The sequence below is a fragment of the Anser cygnoides genome, chromosome 6 (assembly GCF_040182565.1).
Source record: "Anser cygnoides isolate HZ-2024a breed goose chromosome 6, Taihu_goose_T2T_genome, whole genome shotgun sequence".
NCBI lineage: Eukaryota > Metazoa > Chordata > Aves > Anseriformes > Anatidae > Anser > Anser cygnoides.
The window spans coordinates 15,010,351-15,034,658 of record NC_089878.1 but is presented as its reverse complement, the minus strand read 5'-3'; the positions used below and the strand labels follow the sequence as shown (position 1 = coordinate 15,034,658).

General features: G+C 35.5%; 1 protein-coding gene across 1 annotated transcript; it reads left to right on the top strand.

Moving 5' to 3' along the window:
• The first annotated feature begins 1,259 nt into the window (after positions 1-1,259).
• ZDBF2 (zinc finger DBF-type containing 2) lies at positions 1,260-19,140 on the top strand. Its single transcript, XM_066999121.1, has 8 exons — positions 1,260-1,351; positions 1,950-2,001; positions 2,501-2,552; positions 3,061-3,166; positions 3,978-4,105; positions 9,229-11,942; positions 12,085-12,182; positions 16,235-19,140. The coding sequence occupies exons 2-8, from the start codon at positions 1,950-1,952 to the stop codon at positions 16,307-16,309; spliced, it is 3,225 nt and encodes a 1,074-aa protein (XP_066855222.1). The 5' UTR covers positions 1,260-1,351; the 3' UTR covers positions 16,310-19,140.
• The last annotated feature ends 5,168 nt before the right edge of the window (positions 19,141-24,308 follow it).

The following is a 24,308-nucleotide window of genomic DNA, read 5'->3' as shown; positions in this document are numbered from 1 at the left end:
GTTTATTGCTTTCAGGTATAAAATGGCAATGCTAAAGTGTTCCATCTTCTTGTGGCTGTGTAATGTATGTCCGCCCTGTGCTAGAGTAATCACCTTTTATTAAAAACAAACAAAACCAGAAAAACAAATACAAATTGATCTCAAAGATCAAAAGCACAATAACAGTTGTACATACAGTTGAATTTGAGTCCTGCTCTGAACTCTGATTTGGAAGAGACAATTTCCTGACCACATGCAAGAGCACAGGCTTCTTGTTGCTCTTCATTAAGGATCCTAATGGTGGTGGTGTAAATGTTCCTTATATGCAAACTTGGTGGTGGCAATAATATAGTCAGAGCAAGGTTTCTAAGAACAATTATTATTTTTTTATTACATGAATTAGTACACTATACTACAGGAATAGTATGGGGGGGTTCTTGGAATTGACATTTTAAGGTATTCCTTTCTAACCATAACTGCTCTAGCAGCCCTACTATTTTATAATGTACAGTGTGTAGTGAGGAAAGAGCCAAACAATTAACGACAACAAAAACATAGTCGTAAAAAGCAAAAGTCACTGACTTGAAGCTCTAGGTTTGTCATTTCACAATCACATAAATGGTAAGCCAAGGGCAGGTCTAGGAATTACTAAGTCCTGAGTTTTAAGACAGGATGTGGTACTTTCACTGTGATGCTAGTAATGGGGGTTGTGGAAATTATTGTGGCCTTTCCCTGTCTGTAATATGGAAATTATGATACTTCACTGAGTATGTAATGATTAATTCATAAAAATGCTTCGAATATCCAGGATACTGTAAGAGTTCAATTTAGTATTTTGCTGCAATATCTAGTGGATTTACATAACCTAAACAAAAGAAAACGTTTTTCTGAGTAGGTTCATGAATGATGCTCAAAATAGGTTCATTTCAATTTGGTTAATATTGATGAATTTATTTTATGTTGCTGTAGAAACGTACTTAATTTCATGAACAATAGCATCAACAAAACTTAATATGTAGGGACTATGAGGAGAAAAGAAGGAACAAAGTTATTCCAGAAGGAACAGTTAACGTTTAGGAAGGAAATGCTGTCAGAACTACTTCCATAATAAAAAAAGAAAGATGTACTGCAGACTTCAGAAAGAGGTTCATTAATTTTACTGTTTGTAAAGTGGTACAGAAAAATTTACATGCCCGAGGGCATGGAAAACATACATTATTAGCTCTATTTTAAAAGTCTTTTTAACTTAATTGTTGACAGATGGGATGAGAAGAGATAAGTGTCCTGCACTGCAAATGGCCTCCCGTTTGGCATTTACTGGGTGCTAGCCTGGAATCATCTTTGGTGGAAGAAGAAGGTTGATGACACTAAGGTTTGTACAAGAAGGTTGACTTTTTATTTTTTTATTTTATTCTGTAACGTGAAAGGACTGTGTGAATCTTGGAAGCTTTTTGTGTTTGGGAACCCTAGAGTATGTTGCTGCAGTCAGGTTTTATGTAAAAATTGTGGGGTTCAATGTTGGTTTGCAGGTATTCTGAACAATAAGGATTACTTTTCCAGCCTTGATGATTATTTTGTTTAGTGTAGATCTTGTATGGTTTTTATTAGCATACCTCTTCCATCTTTAATGTAAAGACAAGAAATTAAGCAATTAAATGAATTTAATAAGGTTACTGCTTAATAACCTAACACAGTCTAAGCTGTATTCATAAATATAGTATTTGATTTAATTAATTAGATCATAAATTGTCCCATTCTCCTGTCAAGGCTAGCATGAATACTTAAATATAGTGTTTGGGTAACCTAGTAAAGCAGAAATTGTTTTTTACAGTGTAGATTAAATTAAGTCAAGGTCTATAGTTGAAACAATATAGTGCATTTGAACAGCTTGGAGCTTGGACTGAAGGATGAACTTGAGGATGGGTGTGGGTTTTTTGTTTTTTATTCTCAGTTTCATTTTTGATTTACAGATGTTTGACAGAATCAAACGATCTGATGAAGCTTCTGCTTCTTCAGCACAAGGTGAGGAGATTAAAGTACATATTTTTTGTTGCAGCTTTTTATTAACATAATAATAGTAGACGCATTGGTTTACCTTAAATTCAGTTGTATAATTCAATTTTCTAAATTTCAATATGGAGCTTAGATGGAAAAAGTGGCTTCTGAATTATCCACAGGTTTCCATGCAGACATAATTTTCTTGTCTTTTAATAAGCTGTTTAAGACATTGTGCGTTTTGTCTCAGTGATCATGGATGTATGAGTCTATCAGTACACATTGCCAAATCTTGATCCCAGACAAATCAGAAAAATACCCACTCACCTCAGCCATGAAAGCATAAAGTTTATTTTATGAACCTCACAGAGCATCCTTGAGGATGAAAGGGTCTCTCTAAATGTTTTTTTGAATTTCTAAACTTTTTAACTTCCTTTAAAATATTAGTTTTGACAAGTACAATTTAAGGGAGTTAACTGACTTCCTCCTCTTTGCTTTTCTGTGTTTTTTTTTTTTGTTACTATAGGAATAGAAAGACATGGTGTTGAAGGTTCGCTACAACAGGACAGCAATAGCAGGTGAGTTAGGTGATAATCTAACTGGCATCCAGTTTACTGCTTGCAAAAAGTAAAACAGGCATAATCTGTTTTTCAATCTTAACTGTCATCTTGTGTAATGGATGACAATGATGTGATACAGATCAAATATATCATGGAGGTCTTTTGTCTTGTATCCACACTTCATAAAACTAGGGGTGAGGGGCACTGCGACTTTTTCTGGAGAGACAGTTCTCTTCAGACTACAGTCAACTCAAATTAGAATATGTGTTAGCTGTACCTTCAACCTGTTATCCTTTGTTCTGCATTTAAGAAAAAGTTTTCTTTAGTTAAATTTGCTTGGGAATAGCTTAAAATACATATTCCTACTTGGCATTGTAATTCTGAAACAGAAATGTTTATCTTGCAAGTTTGTTGCAGCTCTGTAGTAAGATAGATATTAAGAATTTCTATGTTAAGAACTTGAATTAACAAACCAATGTTGTTTTTTATACTGAAATGTCTTGGTAATATTACCTGCTTCTTTCAGTTTGCATACGAGAGGGCAAGAACATCCTCAGCCTGGAGTATCCACCATGCAAAACAGGCAAGGATACTGCAACTGCTGCCATGTACACTACAGTAATCTGGAACAGGTAAGAAGCCTACGGCATAACACAGCAGTAGATAGCAAGAAGTACAAATAGGCTTTATCAGCTTACAAAATGTCATTCTCTACACTGAACAACCAACACTGAATGGAAAATTACCAATTTGTGAATTGTACTGAGTGTGCACAGAGAAGAGGAATCCCTTTTTACCTGTTAAAAAGAAGCTGGTGGAACAGCATGCTTACTGCAGTTTGCTTTTCTGAAGCGTCACCCTGCCGTGCCTTACACTCATTAGGTTTGTTTCAGTGGTTTTTAATTTTAAGATTTGTATAGACTGTGTCAAATATTAGGGTTAATATGTTAGATATGAAAGCTGAAGACATTTGATCAACTACTCTATTTTTAACTCTGTTGGTCTCTTGTCTTTTAGACTTTTCTAACTAGAGAGTGGAACCCTATTTAATCTTCTATGCTGTGAAAAGTCTCCACAGTTTGAATGAATTTTGGGATGTTTGCTCATATGAAGTTCAAAAATACCTTTAGTCATTGTTTATAGATATGTTTAGAGTATTTGTACCAGTCACAAGACATTTGTGAGCATCTCTCAGATCTGCTGATTTACGTTCCATTTCAGAAGGGGTTTTAACACATTTTAGTATATTATTTGTGACTCCCTAAGCATTCTTATGGCCTTGATGCAATGAGATTTTTATGGTAGAAAAGACTGAAGATTTTCCTTTCCACTTAAACATTTTCATTGTAAGGAGAAATGTTTAACCTGGGAAGTAACTTTTCTGAGCAGGTCAGTGCGTCAACAGTGATATTAAACTAGCAATATGTTTTGTCTTTCCATCAGCATATTTTCAGCTCCCAGCACAGACATTTTACCACTTACTGCAGGAATCGTATGGGTACCAGTAGCTTGATGGAGCGTTTCCTGCAAGATGTTTTGCAGCATCATCCCCACCGATACCATGACAACAGGTATAATACAGTTCATTTGTTTTTAAATATATCCTAGTAGAATGCATGTATTGTGAATCCTTATTTCTGTTCCATTTCTGAACAGTAAATTTTGCCCATTTGAAGTGAAACGTTCATATTGAAGGCAATTTGGAAAAGAGTGTATTTATGTAATCGTTGTCCAAGTGTATTCCTTTTGTGTTGTCTCTGCACTTTCAAACTTGATTTCACTGCTTAAGGATTTGATATAACACCATTGACAGCAATTAAATATGAAGACCTAATAAAAAGAAGGAATATACGGGTCAGCTAGAATATATACACTGTGGGCTTAATATATATATTTCACAGTATATTTTATGGTATGTATCTAGTTCATAATTTTGGCTTGCTGAATGTGGTGCTTGTCAGGTGAATATGTATGGTTATTTATTCATTATTCTTGGAGTTTGTTATCTTTAGAGTTACTACTTGCATGAATTAAGTTAATCGGCCAGTTCATCATTGCTCAGATTTTGAAAAGTGTTCTCTTTATTTATCACGTGCACATTTAAGAGTGATAAGGGGGCATATAAACTTTTTTCTGTACAAAGGCCAGCTGAAAGGAGATCTGTTAAGTCTCATTCCTTGTTATGTTCTGCAAGGCAGTCAAAAATCCTGATCTGAATTTATCATTGTATTTTGATAAATAACTTTTTTTCGCTACTTTTTCTATATCTCTCATAGAGGAAAATACAGGATATACTTTAAGGCAACACCCACATTAAAAAGGTAGATATCTCCTGAGGTGTTGCTAATACAAGCTTATTTCATTTGGTGAATAAAATCCACTAATTAGTAAAAACAAGCTATCCGTTTTCCTCTAAGTTGGTAGAATGAATAGAATAAGCAAAATAATGTACAAGGCCTAGATAAAATAGGATGGCAAGTGGGGGAGGAATAATTCCAAATCTATACAGAGTTTGGAGGAAGAAAACCAAAGATGGAAGACAGCGTGAATAGACTTTTGTTGTGATTCTGCTCTGAAAAAGACTGAGTCAGAAAGTCATTTTTTTAAGTAGCATCTGGGATAAGAATAGGATTCTCTTCTTTCTTACATAAAATCTCTTGGATTGATGCATAGTTTCACAAAGGAAATGCTTATACAAACCATGCAGAAGCTGAATTCACACAAGGGATCTTAAGACTGTCATTTAAAATAATTATACAAATATTTGTGAGCCTTGATTTATTTTGCAGAACCAACCAGTATCACTAGTAGTGGTGTGGCAGAAGGAAAAAAATTCATCTGAGCTTTGCCTTTTGCTGAATTTCAGAGGATATTGGTGTTCTGCCTTTCCTCATGGTCAAAAAAAGGAAAAAAAAAAAGGGGGGGGGGGGGTGAGGGGGGGGGGGGGGGGAGAGGACAAACCATCCTTTCCTCCAAACTCTTGATATAATTGTTTTTTCAATAAAGAAATAATATTGAAATATTGAGCATTTAAGAGACTAAATCTCTTTGATTTTTGGTGTATTTTGTTGTAAAACTGCCAAAAGTACCTAACTTCAGTTAACTGAAGTTTTATTTCACCCCCCAGAAACATCTGCTTGTTAATAATTTCTGAAAATCATATGGTATGCTAAGTGAGCGAGGATCCTGAGAACTTGCTAGTTTATCCATATCAAAATCCACTTAGTGCTATATACAGTCTTCTAGTAGCATCCAGATGCTGAGTGTTTCACACAAAGATGGAAGAACTCTGAGAAAGTTAAAAGATTATTTGTACTGTTTTTGTCTTGTCCTTTAGATTTAATTCTGATCTATAAGATTTTGAAGTTAAGACAAAGATTTTTTACCTCAGAGCTTAGGTGCGTGCACCAGTAGGGCACAGCAGTTCAGCTCACAGGCATAATTTGGTCATCTGATGTATTTCATTACATTGCATTCAAATGATAATAATCCTCTTTTTTAATGCCTCCAAGAACTTTCTTCTTGTGCTTAGTCAGTCCTAATAACTTATCTGTACTCCTATGAATTCTATCCCCCCCCCCCCCTTTTAATTTTTTTAAACCAGAATTCCACTGTATTCTATATAACATTTCCTCAGCCAGTGGCGTATAGTCATGTATTTGGAGTTACAGAAGGAATATTACAGATTGTGTCATAATTTGTATTCATCCCTTTTAAAGTAACACTGCATCTTGAGCAGGGAGGAGTTGTGTACTGCTGTTGGTAAATTGTTGTGGCTTGTTAGGCTCATGCAAAGTGTGTTTTAAGTTGTATCCATTGTTGTTTATCAAAATTGAACTAAGCCTCTCCATTGCATTCCTTTATTTGTTCACAGGATTCTTACAGCATTTCTTTGTCATCTGCAGATTTTAATACTTTGCAAAAATTTTGAAAGGGCAAGTGAGTCATAAAACTTAGTCTGAACCAGAGGGTATTCTGCTTCTGATCTTTTTGTCATGGTGAAGATTGTTTAACCTATTTGATACTAGCAATCAGTTTCTGTTTTTTGATTGCTTATTATCCTCCACCAATAATTTTTTAGGTTTTTAATAGACTCTAAAGGACCTTAATGAAAGATTTTTGCGTTATCTAAATAGTCCATCTTCTTTATCCACTCCTTTATCACTGCCTAATGCATCTAGTGTTTGGACTTGAGAAAAATCTGAAATCAACTTTATCCATGGAGCTGTAGGTAGTGAGTCTGTAATAACAAACTTCTTTGGGTGTGTTAACGCAATTTGCACTATTAGTTCAAAACAAATATTGACAGCCAATAGTTGATATGTACATCACTCAACTGAGTGAAGAATAATATGCCAGTTGCCAAAGTATAATACCCTTCAAATTACCTCGTTATAAATAGCATACAGTGCTTTATCACTTTTTTATATAGCCAGTGTGTTTTTTTTTTTTTTGTTGTGAGTTGAAATGATAGGAGGAGACTTTGATCAATAAGACGTCCATGTGAATGCTGTTGTGTTTCCTTGGGAGGCTTTTTATGTTTGATGGATGTTGCTTCAGTCCCTGCTCTGTGAGATACCATAGGTCTTGGTCTTCTAATAACTTCAATTTCAATACTACTTTGCATTAAAATGTTGTTTTGTTTATGGCTATTAGTGACTCTGTAGTTCTCCTCACATGACTTAATTAATAGAGATTTCAGCACTCTGTGAAGGAGTCTCGGAGCTGTTAGTAATTATTTTTGAGAGGCCACAGAGACTGTGTAGGATGTTTCAGAAGGACTGGGGGGGGGGGAAAAAACAAACAAACAAAAAAAAACCACGCAGAGATTGTCAGTTGTAAGTAAGGGCATAGAGGACCTACTTGGAGACTTCTTTGCTTAGATTATGGTATTTCCCTGGCAGTTGAATAAATGAGCTCTTCATAGGAGTCCAGAAGACAGTGAATTGATGAGTAATGGTTACTGCTGATTTAGTCAAGAAAAATCACATCAGGTCGTCTTCAGCAAGGTAACAGACCTTGTGAATAGAAGAGAATCATCCATTTCAGCACCATCTGTCCTGTTGCATCTATCATGCCATCTATCAAAACCCCAGATTTTGGCATGTTCTTGCATGAGACTTATAAGCAAGCTAAGGAAAATGTGATAGGAGATTAAACAGTGATTAAATGAGTAACTGGCTGGAAAAAAGTATTTGTAATTATTTCTGGCTTGGGGGGGGGAGTGGGAGAGAGATCATGAAAGATCCAACAAAATCTCATGTTGGGTCATAAATGAGCCCTATCCTGAGGCTTGAAGTATGTGGTTTCAAGTATGAATTATTGGTGCATTTTTTTCTATTTGTTTTGCTTTACTTTTTGTTTCTGTTTTGGTGATAATCCTATGAAGTACGTTTTTGTTACGCTAAGTCTTGTCATCTCTGTAGAGGCCAAGTCACCTTTACTTTCAAATAAAAATATTTTTTGAAAAAGTACCCAAACCTGTTTTTAATTTTCAACCGTAAAACAGTAGTTCTAATGTGAGAATTCTTTTTCTTCTATTTTTCACAGTAAAAGACTGAGACATAGCTATATTCAGAAAAATTCTGTGATTGTTTTTCAGTATGAAGTAGCTAGTTGGAAATACTTGCTATAGGCTTACTTGGTATCAGCTGGCTTAATTAATAACTTTAGTAAACTCAGACATATTAGTGTCTGAGTCTTTCAAGGACTTCTACATGTTGACTACTGAATGCTTATAATCAAGGAAATTACTATACAGTAGAATTTATTCACGGTACTTCTTTAGCAGATGAATGCACCACAAAAGGTGCATGGCATGTATTAAAGCAAGCATCTTTTTTGACTCTTACAAGGTCTGGTCAAAACTTTCAGGGGAAGCATCGTATTCTCCCTTCAGCTGTATTTGCTACACTTCAAAACTATTTTCTTATTTTAATTTATTTTCAGCTGTTTCAGTATGTGTAACCTTGTGGGTTCCTGTGGTATATAAGAGAAATGGTCCATATCTGCCTGTTCTGTTAATTCTGCAAGAAATTTTATTTGAGGCAGTCCTAAAAACAGAGTGGCCAGTCCTAGGATATATAAAAGTGTGCTGTTGTCACAGTGAGCCTGAACAATCATAACTTGGCTTCTTATAGAAGTGAGTTAGAGCTGTGGTATGTCTGTGAGAAGCAATAAGCATGGGACTCCTTGGTGGGAATGTGTACAGAGTTCCTATCAGGCAGACATGTTTTGCAGGGAAAGGGGCATTCATACTCAATAGTATTTTTAATGCTGTGCCTTATTATAAAGTTCCGTTTCTTTACAAAAGCTCATTATTTAATTAATTATAGTTTTACTAAGGAAAGACCATCTTTCTAAGCTCACAGCTTTGAACAAACGAAAACTCTTCAGTTTTCTTGCTTTATTCTATTTATAAAATTATTATAACGTAAGTTTGGCAATTCTTAATGGATAGTTGCATGGAGAGAGGGTAACCAACCAATGTCCAGGTTGTTGTCTTTTGCTTTGTGGAACGTTTCTTGTTCCACTTTCTAATGGAATTTCTCTGTTAAAGTAGTAGAGCTGGAATCCTGTGTTTGTTCATTAAGTGTGGTGCACTCTAGGTAATTACTTTTTAAAAGCTATCGTTAAAAAAATCTTAAGCATATTTACAGTGTTTATATAGTTGGCTTTTTTTAATCCCTTTTAGGCCGACCTATGATGACATGCCACTCCAAATCACTCCAGCATCTGCTAGGATTGCTTGCCCGTCTTCAGAAGAGACGGAGAAAAAGAAGAATAGAGGCACACAGGAGATTTCCAGCAAAGACCAGGAGTCCATTGATGACATGTGCTCTTCTGCTCCATGCCCCTCTCATGAGGGCCCACAGGAAACTTCTGTAACACAAACACTTACTCAGAAATTAAAAACTGAGGAGGAACGTGTTATAGGAATATCCCAGCAGTCTACTGGCATTTGTAGCAATGAGAAATGGAATGTCCTGAAAGATGCTCAAACTGCAAATCATAGCCATGAAGACCAGTTTACGGCTGTGAGCTCCATACCTCAGCACTTGTCTGTCAATCCTTTAACACATAGTTCTTCTGTTAATCCTAAAATAGAAAAAAATGTTAAGAATTTGTCATCATCAAATAAGATTCCACATAGTGGATGTGATGAAACAGAAACTGAGATAGGCAATAGGGATGTGTTATTGAAACCATGCTTGAATCCTGCTCTGGCGCTGGCTCACCCCAAATACCCTTCAATTTCACAACAGAATCCTGTGTATAGGCACAGGGATTCTTTACGTATTACCTCAGGTCAATCTCTTTTAAAACAAGATGGTTTACAAACTCAGGATGAAACTTTGGTGTCTGATTTCCATCTCAGGGATACTGTGGGTGTTAACAGCTCCCTAGATCTTGGGACTTCCCCACAACTAGCAAGATGCAAAAATGTGAAGACAAACAGGGGTGATGAAAGTTCGGTGGATGAAACTATTGAAAATGTTATTCTGAAGTACTGCCATGGAACCACATATGAAGAACTTCATTTCAAAGAGGAGAACAATCTCTGTTTAACCGTTTCATCGCTTCTGGATCGTACTCATTTAGAGGGTTCTGAAATGAGTTTTGACTGTGATGCACCTATTCAATCAGGAACAGACTTACCCAAGGCAGCTGTAAAAGACATAGAGTTGCTAAAAGAGGTCCAAATAAGTTTGCAAGATAAAGACTATGGAACACAGCTCTCTTCTGTTTTAAAAAGTGAGTCATTGCAGCAAATAGAAACAGTGAAACGGGATGTAGTAGCTCATACTGAAGAACCAGTTCTTCCAGCTCTGCCTCATGTGCCTCCTTCTTTTGTGGGAAAGACTTGGTCTCAAATAATGTATGAAGATGATATAAAAATTGAAGAACTTGTGCGTGATTTCAGGGAAGGTCGTTTTCGCTGCTACTTTGACAGCGAATCGTCAGCCAACTTTAGGGGGAGGAGAATGAAGAAAAAAAAGCAGAAAGATGAGAAAAAGAATGATACTGCTGAGGGTAACAGAACAGAAAGTGCATCAGTTAAAGCACTGCCAGAATTTAATGATGCTTTAAGTGGTGTCTCTGATTTCGATAACCAATCTGTAGCTTCAGATATGCTATGCAACCAACAAATTCTTAAAATGCCTAGGAAAAGGACATGGCGCCTAGCTTCAAGATGCCAGGTGGTTAAAGTTAGCCATGGCACACAAACAAGTCTATTGAATTACCCTGTAACAAAAAGAAAAATGGCTAGAAGGGAGTCTGATCAAGCTGATCAGAAAGAAAGCATCACGTCGCCAGAAGGTGAAAAGACTCCAAACATGAAAACTAGACTATGTGCCCTTAAACTTCCTGAGTCCTATAGCAAGATTATGAGCCCTGTGCAACCCAAGACAACGGTGTATGTACTTTCATGTCCAGAGATTAAACAGTGTAAAGGTAAACCTGTAGACATTCCCCAAATGAGAAAAAATCGTAACTCCACAGATAGCAAGGACTCTATAAGGTATAAATACAAACAGTGTTCTTTGAAGTATTATGACCCACTGACAAATAGAATTCTGAAAATGCCTCCCAAGAGTTCTGTTGGAGAAAAGGTCAAAAAGCCCTCCCATGTTAGACAGCTTTTCAGAAGTCTCAGCTTTGATGCAAACATGAGGAAACTAGCTGATGCACAGAGAGAAGGCACACCATCAAAGTCCTTGAATTGGTCAGACCTCTATAGCTCATCTTCAGCAACTCTTCTGCCAGACCCAGGTAAAGGGAACGATACAGCATCAAGTCAAAAAGCAGATGGATCTTCCACAATTTCCGTGGAAAGAACAGATTGTCTTGTATCTGGTCACTCTGAGAACTCTTCGAAACACCAGTCTGTGGTAGAAGGAGACAGTAGATTAACTCCTTTGAACAGCAGAGTTACCAAAACTCCTCTGACCTCCATCAGGAGTGAGCGATTAGAGAGGGAGAATCCAAAACCAATGTGGAAGAGAAAAGAAGGCACTAGCATAGAACCACTTTTTTCCAAAAAGGCTGCAGGAGCTATGTCTGTCAGATGCACTGTTGGGAGAAGAGGAAACAGAGTAAACACAGGCAAACAAACTTCCAGAACTATAAAACAGCAAAAAGAGGGAATGAGAAGGAAACTTTCTCCTTGTGCACAGAAATCTTCTGCTTTCTCCATACACAGGCACCAGACAAGGAAAACTACAGTGGGGAAGCACCTTAACAAAGAAAAGCCTGATGCTAAAAAATTAAAGGTGAGGAGGAAACCAAAAAGGACTTTTCTGAACACAACAGTCGTCACAGGGATTCCTGAAAAGGGGCAGAAAGTCACGCCAGGATCTTTTCCTAAAAAGCCAGAGAGCTTCTTCCAAAGTCAGAAGCTGGGAAGTAAGTGGAGATTGGGGTCACCCTAGCACTGTGAACCAACCCTCAAGAAGAACTTCTGCTGTACCATTACTTCGAAACTGTCTCGTTCTACCAGGTGAGAGCTAGCCACCAAAACATCTTTTTTTTTTTTTTTTCTTTATAGCCAGCACCTGGAAAAGAAGGGAACAAAAGGAGGTCATAGACAAAGCAGTTGAAGTGTTAGAGCTGCAGAAAGTGCAAAGCCAGTCTAATGTGAAACAGGTACAACTTTAAACTGAGTTCTTGTTCCTGATATATGGGACATTATATATGGGGCATATATTGCACTGTTCTACTGTGTAAAGCTGCAGAAGTTGTGCATTTGAGTTAAAAGCACTTAGAACCCTATTTACTAGACTTCACTTGTGCATCAAAACAAATGAGCTTGAATAGTATCATATTGTTTTTATGGTATTATCAGTGCGTAATAGTGCACTACAATAGGGTAAATTAGAAGCTGTACTAATTGTGCCTATTCTCATTTTTTTCCACATAATTTTAAAGTGCAAAAAATGACTCATGCTAAAAATTAATTTAAGATATCTTAATCTGGGGTGAATTCTGTGTATGTATTTTGTGTTTGTATATATGCACACCTTGTTCAACACGTAATATGGTATATACTTGCCTATGGAGTGGTATTGAAATTAATACAGTATGATGCAGTTCAGATCAATTCAGTGTTTCCTTGAAATGAAATACAATTATACGTGTTTTTATACCAACGTTTTCTTGAAACCATGTCCAAATCAGTTATTTTGGGCAACAAGTCACTGTGGGCTGTTATCAAGCAATAATGGACCATGCTGGTAAGGAAATATGTCTCCCTTGGGTACTGTTCCAATGGTGGTGGCTATACTGAAACCTCAAATTCCAAAAGAGAATACAGGTTTAGGTTTACTTTATTCTGCTTTTTTTTTTTTTAATAGCTTATTGATAAAGTTTATAGGTTAATTTTACATTCCTTAGTGAGGGTATGGAAAAGTTAGAGACAAGTAACAGTGAGTTGTTCTAATCTTAAATTTGAGATCCAGTGGGTTTTTTTTTGGATTTTAATTGGGCATACTGTTGGTTAAGTTTTTGTGTACTGTAGTTAAAACTATTTTAAATATTCAGTAAAACATTTAAATAAAACAAACCTGAAGCGGCATCAATCTAAATGTATTAAAATTAAAATATCTGTTTAAAACGGATATTTAAATAAGCTGAATTTAATAAATAAATAAATTGTATTCCATTAGTGATTTTTGTTAGGCCATTGATGCTCTATGATTTTGTCTATGGCAAAAAAAAAAAAAAGACCATAGTTCTGTGGCTTTCGGTTATATTTGTTTCTGGCTTTTGTTTTGGTTTCTTTGGGTATGTTTTTGTTTTTTGTTTTGCTTTTGTTTTAGTTGTTATGATGACAGCTTATTTAATTAAAGTGTGTTTAGGAGACAAACCCTAGTCTTGAAGATGTTTCTACACTTTAAAATCAAAATGAATTGTTCACTTGTATTAAATTAAGCACAGAGTTAAATGTCGTCACAGGCAGGGCTCTGGTTTGCAAATTTGCAATTTGGTATATTATCTAATCTATCCTGTTGTAAAGTTATTTGTAAATTCTATACTTGTACAATACATCTTTCTTCTATGCTGTAAGAAAGCATATATAAAAGACTGAGACCCTGCTCTCTCTGCCATTACACACTATATGTGTGCTTTCCCCCCCCAAAAAAATTCAAAACACGTTCTTGATTTGCTTTCTGAAGTGTCAAGGGTCACTAGTTTGTATTGAGATAAAGCTGTGCTATGAAATGTTGTATTTTGAAATACAGCATCTGAATGAAATGTAAAAGCTGTCATCATAAGCCACTCATTGTTAAAAAAGTAAATCAAAAAAAGAAAAAAATCCAACTATATAAATGTGCATATTTCCCAGGATAAGTCAACGATGTGCATGTACTTAAGCCAGCTGGAAACTAAATTACAAGTCAAATATCATCTGACGCTTCTTTTTTTTTTCTTTTAGTTTTGAAATAAAAGTCTGTTTCTACGGATGAGTTTTCCTATGTTTGTCAGTTGACAAAGAATCTTATGACTGGATTACAAGTCACTGGAAAAAAAAAAGGGGGTTATGAGTTCTTATAGCCCTAAACTAATTGTGCCTGTATAATTTAATATTTTGTCTAATATAAAACTGATTTTTTAAAGCAAAATTTTAATGGAATGGTTTTTATAGAAAGCCTAATTTTTAGATTAAAGTTTTAAAGCCAAAAAAAAAGATTTTTAAGATAAAGTTTGTTTTAAAGCAAAGCTTTAAATTAACTCTTAAGTCCCATTCTAACATATTTTTATGATACAAGAATGTTTTCCTATCTAATTTCTTCAGTCTAATTTTTCACGATATTGTACATATGAAAAGTATGGATTGTTCTGTTTGAGTAAGGTTTAATGCACATTCTACTTTGATTGCTAGTGTGTATTTGTTTACACTCAAAAATACTGTTTTCCATACTCACTTATTGCAAGCTTGTTTCTCCAGCACAGAAATTTCCTTGAAACATTGAGAGTAATAAAGTATATTGTGGACTATACAATGACTAACTTTTTTAGCATCTTTTTTTTTGGGTGGCGGGGTACATGATAGACCCCTTTGTTGAGGTGTTTTACTTTTTTTTTTAACAGAGAAAAGTTATTTAATTAAAAGTGTAAGTAGCTATATATTTACATTTAAAAAAAGAAGATGAACTCTAACAACTTTTATTAAAGAAGAAGACTTGAGGTCCAAGTCTGGAAACAATTCTGTGGTTGAAAATGTAAAAGTGAGATTTAATGTATGCTCAGATTTTATTCTATGCATCTTTTATGATTGTTTAAAAACCTCTTCTGTGCATGCTCAGTGACTGCTAGGAAAGAGGGGAGATTGTGGTATGAGAGAAGCAAATGTAGAATCTGCCTTGGAAGAAGAGTTGATGAAAATATGTATTAAAAAAAAAAAGGCAGATATAATACCATGTGCATGAAGGACAAAGGAGTTTTTTGGGGATCTTGAGGAATTGTTATACTAATTCCTCATTAATGTTATATATTCTGCTGCTGTTATTGAGTAGCACGCTGTTCATTGACATCTTGGCTGAAACTTCAAAACATGGTTGTAGAGGCTACAGCAATGGAAAACTTGAATGCTGAAATACTTTCTCGCTGAAATACTTTCTCACTGAAATTGGAAGGATTTTTTTTTTGCATCATTGGACAAAGGTGCTTACCAGTATATTTGCATGTCTTAATGTGCAAAAGCAAGAAAAGATAACTTGACTGAAGAGGAACAAAGTCATGCTTTTAGAATCTAACTGGCAGCAGTTAGATGCAGAATAGCTTGCATAGAATAGAAAATAGAATAGAATAGAAAAATGTTACTATTTCTTCTGTGCATGTCATTTTTGACCTTCCATAAGTTCATACTTATAATTTCAATACAGTTAATAATTTTAAATAAGTCTCTCTCCGTAAAGTACTCATTCAATTTTTAAACCTCATTCTAAGCAGATTGATCTTTATCATTAGTATTGTGATCATTGAGTGTGATCTAAACTTTTACTGTGCTAGATGCTAAGCAAACAGTATAATAAGTCCCCCAAAACTTAGATGTCTGATGCTTGCACCTAGCAGTTCTGTTTTTTTTTTCTGACTGGCTTTTTCATTTTCTAGTTCTTTTTGTGCTTGTAGTATCAAAGTACTCCTCTCTGGGACTTGCATGCAATGAGATATTTAGTTGTCTTTATAATGTGATTATGACTTAATCCAAAGATTCATGCTAAATTTGTGCCTAAATGAGAACACATTTTTATTGGTATTCACATTCTTACAATTGGTAATGTATTTTGAAACATTTTTGCCTGATGTAGGTAGGTTTTTTTTAACCTTTTTTTTAATCTGCTTCTTTATCTCTACTGTTTGCGGTCATTTGACATAGTATGTGTTTGTAATAACATAGTGATGTCACAGACTTTTCCAGTGATATTGCTGGATGTTCTTTGTATCGTTGGCTCTCAGACATGCAATTGAATTTTTTTTCTTAATGTTATGAAGAGCTACAGGACAGGATATAGTATCTGGAAATAAATTAGTGACAGGTAACAGAAGGGGATGCTGTCCTGATCTGAAGTGTAGAGGAGAGGTTCATGTTTGTGTTTCAGTGCTTCGGAGTCTGCTTACTTCACTGACTAGTGCTAAAAGGATGTGGGATGACAAATCTTAATTTATTTAGCTGTTTTCCCTTGTCTTTCACCTAGGGTAAATCTGCCTCACAACAGAGCAGTCTGAATTCATACAGAACAGTGTGTCAGCTCTTGATGTTTTGGGGATAAGAAAAGTAAAACATACCTCACTTGCTTAATGCAATTAAAGTCCAGCAATTTTTGTTGTCAGTGACTTACTTGCTGTGATTTACAGCATTCCAGATGATAATTTTCTGAAAACTCTGTACTCGCCTAAGTTTGAGCATGCCCAGAAGCAAAGGTTTTGTTCCTTGTTTGCTTATATTGTTTTACAGTTACGACTATATTCATTCCTTCAGCAGAACCAATCTTGTTTTAATAAAATAAAAAACAAATTTGTGTTTTTGTAGTCTTTTTTTTTGAATTCTGGATGTATTAATTAACTTGAAAATAGTTATAATTTGTTGTGGAGGGAACACCACAAAGTGTCATTCAGTAAGCTATGTTTCTGAAGAAAGCTAATCATAATTTAAACAGCTGTTCACAACTACAATATCTTGATCCAGTGACGTCTTCTGTTGACTTCAATGAAGCCAGGATTCATCCCATCCTGTGGTAACTGAAGCAATGACATCCAAGGATAGCACTGAAAAAGCATTGGAGGTATTTTAGATGTCTTCAATTGCATTTTGGCAGCAGGAAACCAAGAAAACCAACCAATTGGCAAGGTGCCCACAGAACTTCATGAACATTGTTGGCTTTTAGTTGTTTTGTTTTTGAGGGCATGTTTATTAAAGAGGGCAGTGCCTGAAAGTATCATAATATTATGTAGTTTTCTACTTCACAGAGAAGCCAATCGATTCTGCATAACTGTAGACCAAATAAATCCTGATTATGATGATGATCTTGCAACGCATGCAGAAGAACTGCCTTTAAAACTGTGTGTAAAAATAGTTTAAATGTTTTCTGGTAAATAGAATACCAGAATTGTACTCTATACAATTTTATTGAACAATAGACTACCTTGCATAGAACACCTTGTTCTTTAAATTTAGTAGACATTTTCTGTTTGTAACAGTGCCTGTTTAAAACAGCATAATCTTTTGCAGGAGTGATGCATGCAAATGTGTCAGCTTGAATTGGCAAATGGCTGAAAAGCATAGACGTATTGTTTCTTGAGGCTTTAATATGTCATAAAATTTCGGGATATGCTTTGCAATTTTCAATCCATCCTTGAAGATTATGTATTATGTTATCTGAGTGTAATTATCTACTTCAGCACTGTTGTGCTGTCAAAAAGTGCCTCATTAAATGCATTAGATACAGTTCTACCTTCTAAACCTGGAGTGACAAATATCATACTGTAACCAAATTTTTGATCTGGTGATTGCATCTTTCCTGGGAGATGTGAGCAATTCATAACATGTTTATAGAGTGTCAAGTATAGTAGAGATCTAGTTTAAATTGGAATATTTGAGAGTTATGATGAAACTTATGTTTTAAGTTGGTTTTAGATTCATTGGAGTCATTAGTGGTTTAATGCTTGAAATTATTGTATTTGTGTGACACTGGAAGTTGTAATGATTTCCCTGAAGTCCAGAACTGTTTTTGATTTTTTGATGAGACACGAACACAAGTCATTATTATACATTATTATAGCTCATATTATTTGTCAGGCTTTCTCTGTCAATGTTCCTTCTTTAAGGAATACTGAAAAACAGTTTTTCACAAATACTAGCATCTGTAAATAGCTTTTTTGATCTCTTGCATCCTAAAAATGTATTTTAATGTATTAAAACTGGTCAGCTTTTCCTATTTGCTGTGTCATATTGCATTGACATTGGCACTAGTGCAACTGAAAATGTTCATTATAGTCTACTTAGTTATTAATATTGCAGAAACAAGTTGTAGAATCAAAACAATGAAAATATGTCTTTTCTAGCTCATGCAGAAAGCTGTCTGCTGGTCTGAAGATTATGCTGACAGAATTAACAGTGAAGGGGATAGGTTTAATCCTCAGAATGCGTGTTGCTTCCCTTGTGGATACAATGCACATGCGTGACGTGCCTTTTAATACACTAAAGTGCTAAGAAGACACGTAGAAATGAACAGTAGTAAGACTTACAGTTGTAGCAAGGATAGAATGAAACAAAACCAATGAATACTCAGTTTTCTGTTTTTGTATTTCTTATACGTTAATCTCTGTTTTGTCTGAACCTTTGCAAACAGTTATCAAAATCCATTTACTTTCTGTGATGATTCAGTTCAGATTCTATCATTCTTTCTTCTGGTATTTTACATTTATTTGCTTAATACATAAATAATATTTCTCTTTGGTAGTGCTCCTTTTGATCCTTTCAGCAACTGTTAGAGGGGGAAAAAAGATTATAGCAAAAGTTGTGCACCTATTTCCTTTAGAAGAAACAGTTTAATAAATAAAAGCCAGAAGTTCTAAGGCTGTATGTGGCTACCAGCGGGTTTCTCCGAACACTGGAAGCATCTCTGTTATAATTCTGCCCTAATGTTGACTAATCAGTCAGTTGTCCACAAGGTGATGGAAATGCTTGGGCTTTTCTTTTCAATAGCATTAGACTCAGTCTGCATACAACAAAAAGTAAGCATACTGAGTTTTTGGCAACAGATATTTCATGGCCTTAGATTTTTAAATATCTAGTGCTTTTGTTTTCCACACTATTCTTGCAAATTATCATTTCCTGAGTTATTGCCAACATATTTATGGTGGAATTTGGGGTCAGGATAATGTTGGAGTCAAAGTCAGCATATTTTCACCTACAACAATTAGTTAATGTTCATACAGCACTTTTTGTGGATATAAAGATCTCTTAAGTGTTCAATATTATCTGGAATTATCTTCAGTAATCTTACTTTAGATGTCAGTGTTTGCTTTTTGTGAAGTGCGTTAGTAAGCACATGCACTTTTTTTTTTAAGAGCTTAAAAGATAGCACGGTAACAGTAAAAGATAGCACGGTAACAGAATTGTATATTACATATTTCTTTTACTTCCAAGTTTATAGAGACATTTACAACGAAAATTAGTGTTCATTTTTTCTGCACGTAAAATATTTTTCTCCCTCATGCTCCTCCCTTTTAAAATAAGAATTCCATCTGCAATGCAGAGTTCTCCATCTTTACTTTCTCTGAGATTAGGGTGTGATGAGTGTCATTTGGCTCTAACATGAATATAGTAATTATGTAGCTATTGCTTATGCCTTCATACATCTGACTTCAAGAAAATTTTAAACGGGAGCCAAGTATCCACATATGTCTCTAGTTAAAGTGTTCTGTTGGCTACCGTATCCTTTTCAGCTCCCTAGTGCAGCTAGTGGGTCAAGTCCTCTGTTTTCCTTTATTTCGTTTAACTGTAGAGCATGCAAAACTTTAATTTACAGATTTTTTTCTGTAATTCATCCACAATTTTTTCTTTATAAGACTTTCATTCAGGGAAGGTGGGGGGACAGGAATATTGTGGCCTATGAAGCATTTTATTTAACAAAGATTTTGTCATAAATATCTCTCAGTTGTATTCTGGCAAGCCATGTGTTCCCATCATCTCCTCTAAGTTTACAGAACCATTTGTTGTTGCTTGAGATTTCTGTATTGGTTTGCTTTGCCATGTGTCCAATAATTTGTTCTAACTACCTTAGTGTTAATTAGATTTAATGAATATTTTACAAATATTCAGGGGAATATACTGTGGCTTATTTCTTTGGGGCTTGTTTGGGGTTTGAGCTTATTATTATTATTATTCTATTTGCTTGCTTATTTTTTTTTATGGTCTCACTTGCCTGTGTTTGTAAGGAGATAGTATTTTGGCTTCCTATTGCTGATAATTAAATGAAATAGCTTCTTATGAGAATGGGTTGGGGAACAGGATTTAAAAAGGGGTTCCTTTGCTGACTTGTGCTGCCATTGCTTTCTCCAAAGCAGATTGGTGGAGTTGTGCAAAAAGGTAGGCTGCTTTAAGGGGGATTTTTATACTTTATCGTTTTATCTCCTTTCTTAAACTTCAGTGATGTTTACCCTGTAAAGCATAGCGATGTATGTAAAATGAATAAATAAAATATAGAACAGCTAGGCCAGTAATACCAGACAGATTAGTGCATTTTTCTATTGCACTCTACTAAATTTGCTGTTAGTAAAAACTTGATAAATTTCTATTGGAGAGCTGAAATTGCAAATATTTCCAATGTGTGTTTGCATTGTTTGTCTTTCTTTTCTTTAAGTTTACTTTAACATGGGGTTTTGTTTTTCTTGTTCGCGTACCATGGCATGTCTGTATCATCAGTTCAACTTCCTAGTCTGTCTTCGGTAGCATGGTAGTGCTTTATTTTTTCTTTGTAAATGTATTAATTTCTCTCAAGTTTACAAGGGGAAAGAATTAACATTTTCCAAAAGCTGGCTTGTGAATCTGAGCTCCATTGTCATCAGGCTGCATGATTCTTACTAAATTCTTGAATAACGTCTGGAGAAGGTGGAAAGACATCAGCTTCCAGAGGAGTATGAGTGACTTGGAAATTTTTTGCAAAGTTTTAAGTTGTGTGTGTGTTTTTTTGGCTGGTTGGGTTTTGTTTCTGTATATTATTATTATTTTATTTTCCTTCAACGCTCTTTTAAAGAGCTACATTGTGCATTTATCGATGTCTTGACAGTCAAAATGCTCAGGCTATAAGTAGATTTGAAAGGACTGAGTGCTGAAATTCAGCACAAGTTTAGACATGGTTAACTTTTTCATGTTTCTAACACTTCAAAGTGAAGAGGACTATCACTTATATCACATTCTCATGTTTGTACTTTCAAGGAAAGCTCACGGTTTTGTTTCTAAATGATGAATTCTGATGTATTTATATACTAAGAGTGGATGCTTTTCTGGGGAAAAGATCTTTTTTTTAATTTTTAATTTTTAAGTAAACATTTAAACATTTGAGGGTGACAGAGCACTCAACAGGCTGCCCAGAGAGCTTGTGGAGTCTCCTTCTCTGGAGATATTCAAAACCTGCCTGGATGTCATCCTGCGCAACATGCTCTAGGTGATCCTGCTTGGCAGGGATTTTAGACTAAATAATCTTCAGAAGTTCTTTTTGAACCTCAACTATTCTGTGGTTCTGTGAAACTTTATGCAATTGATGTAAGTGAAGGTCACGTAGCATCTCAGACTTCAGGAGATGATTTTGTAAGCAGTGTGTGGGAGTGTACCTGCTCTTTTTTAGCTGTTTAATATTCTATCACTTGGCACCCATTGAATTTTTTCTCTTTTGATTGAAAAACATATGTCTATTATTCTGAAAATTAATGCTTGAAGAGGCATTAGGTAAAGGGGCAGAAAACATGGTTCTTGATTAGAAATTTTTGGATATAGCACAGAAGCCCTTCACGGTTTTTGCTGCGTTATCAAGGCTTTATCCATTTGTATTTGAGCATACAGTGGGCTTATTTGTCAGCTAGAATGTGTTTCATTTAAAGATAGATCTGAAACAAATTACATTGAAGTAATGGAGTTTTGGGAGAGTTTGGATGTGGATCCTAATTTTGCAGTTTGAATATGCTTTATTTTTATATGTATTAAATTACTTTGGAGTTGCTGTATATGCCCCATTCAGCAGAGTTTAATAGGACATGAATATAGTGAATAAGAGTCCAAATCTAATTAGAGATTACCAGCAGGTTTCTGTCAGTTCTGGGGGACCTGCTTCTAAGTTTCAACTGAACTCTATAACGCCTTTTTACTGTTCTAGAGCCAGAATGCTCCAGTTGTGGCACAATATTATCCACATGGTTGGTCTGAAATCAAACGATGTCAATGCAGAAACCTCCAGTGGCAGAAATAAGTCTGTATCTGTCCCTAAATAGGATTCCCTGTTCTACGGGGGTGTTCGTAGCACTGTTCATACTCCAGTAATGTTTCTGCCTGTTCATTTGATGCAACTGTCCAGCAAAGTAATTCATATATTTATCATACTGAAAGTGCTTTAAAATTAAAAAATAAATAAATAACAAAAACAAACATTAATTTACCTGTTTTGCACCAAACCAGCCAAGAAAGTTAATTGCCTTAGAGCTTCTTATCTGCTGCTTCCAATTAGGAATCTATTTTGTTTGCTTTTGTTCAGTGGTTTACATGTTGGATAACATAAAATCAAAGATCGCTTCCTGTCGCTGTGCCTTGAACCAAAATGCTAATTCTTGCTGTATTCTTAACGGGTGTTTTGATAGCATGTATCACAACACAGGCAACTGCACAGATAGGCTGCCAGTGTATGCGCTTCTCCCAGCTGCACAGCTGCCTCAGGCTAGCTAACTATAGCTTTATTTTTGTGTGTGGTATGTCAAAACCATCTATTTATAAACCAAATCAGAAAATGCCTTGGAACCATATTTTTTTCTTTCAGGCTTCACTTTCAGCTATCTAGAAGCTCAGTACTCTACATTGATACATTTGGTTATAAAATTTAACTTGTCTGAATAGTAATAAAACTGTTAAATTATTAACATTTTGGAACACAGATATCAGTCATAAAACATTTTAAAATATATTTGTATTTTTATCTGCAAGGTGAATGTAAAGGGTGTTGGGATGCACTAACCAGACAATGAAAACACATATTAATGTTTTTCCATTTTCCATTTCCAATTAGTTATTCTTGACAATACTTCTTCATGATAAACTGGTGTCATTCATGTTTTAAAGGTGGGAAAAGTGAGGTAATTTGTTTAAAAGCAACATGCTTTTAAACGTGAAAATGCTCACTAACTTTGACCTTCTTCACTTTCAAATCAACATACACACTGACTTTTAGAGTCTGGTTGTCATTCCCAAACTTTGCTAGGTGTTTATGAGGATTGGGCCCTCAGTGATGTGAAATGTATATATAAAAATTGGCATTCTAAAATAAATGGAGGTCCTTGAAAACTTGGGGATTATCAACCCTTCAGAATCCGCTGAAGAAACACAAACCCCCCAATTCTTTCTTATTTTCAGATCAATAAACTGGATTGTAGGGAGCCAACTTTTCTCCTGATTTTGTTGGGGCCTTGGTAGGTTGTTGGAGTTGAGATCTTAATTGCATGGATCAAAGTGCGTTAACTTCTTGTAGATTAATATTTAATCCTGTAAGTAGCCACTCTTTTCTCAATTTAACCATTCTCTAACATGAGAGCAGTCTGGTTAAGGAATGAATGGCCTATAGTTACCCATTGGCAGGTAATATTAGGAGTCTATGCAGATGACTTGGAAGCATTTACTTTACTAAATAATAGTCCTCTCTCACAGATTAATCTCCTATAACTAAGCACTTTCTTTAAATATAAATGGCTCTGTGCCATTTTTAGAACACTCAGATTACTTTGTTAAATTATTAACCAGTTTTTATCATCAGTAGGGGAGTTTTTACAGAAATGAGAACAAGATCTTACTCACGGGTTATTTTTAAAATGTGTCAGCGTGAAGGCTTGTACTTGTGACAAGGCTCATGAAGTGCAACAGAGCTGCTGTTGTATGGATTTTAAAGGAATTACAGAAATCAGAGATAGGGAAAACTTGTTTTAGGCATAAAGCTCTGTCCAAGCTTGGTTCCTACAGTGTATTTTAATGTTCTGCTTCTGAAATCCTTTGATGCTGAGTCTGCTCAGCAGCTCTTGGAAAGGGTTTTTTGTTGCTTTCTTTTGAATCATATTTCAGGATCCAGCTAGTAGACTATAAATACTGAAGGAAGGGGAAAGATGGTATATGAGGCTTAATTTACTGGTAAGCATTCTGTCCTGACTTAAGACATAGGGTTGGCAGTAGGTTATACGTCATTATCTCTCTCTCATCCAGATTCTTTTATTTGCTTTAGGAGCTGCAGGTAGACAAACATTGAGGTCCTGTTTTGGCTGGAGGCCTGACAGGAGGAAGGCCCACCTGCAGAGTTCCCGCATAGGGGCAGCAGAGCTGGCGGGTTGCAGCAGGGCCTACCTCCCAAGCTCTCCATGACTTGCCTGAAGGATACCAGTGCACCTGGTCCCCAGCAATTCCAAATTCTGGGCAAGCTGAGCAGCATCAGTCATGGACAAATCCAAATGATGTCTGCCAGCTTCTGAGCAGCTCTTCTGGAAAGGAGAGGCATAGGCTCAGCTAGAGCTGAAGCTCCA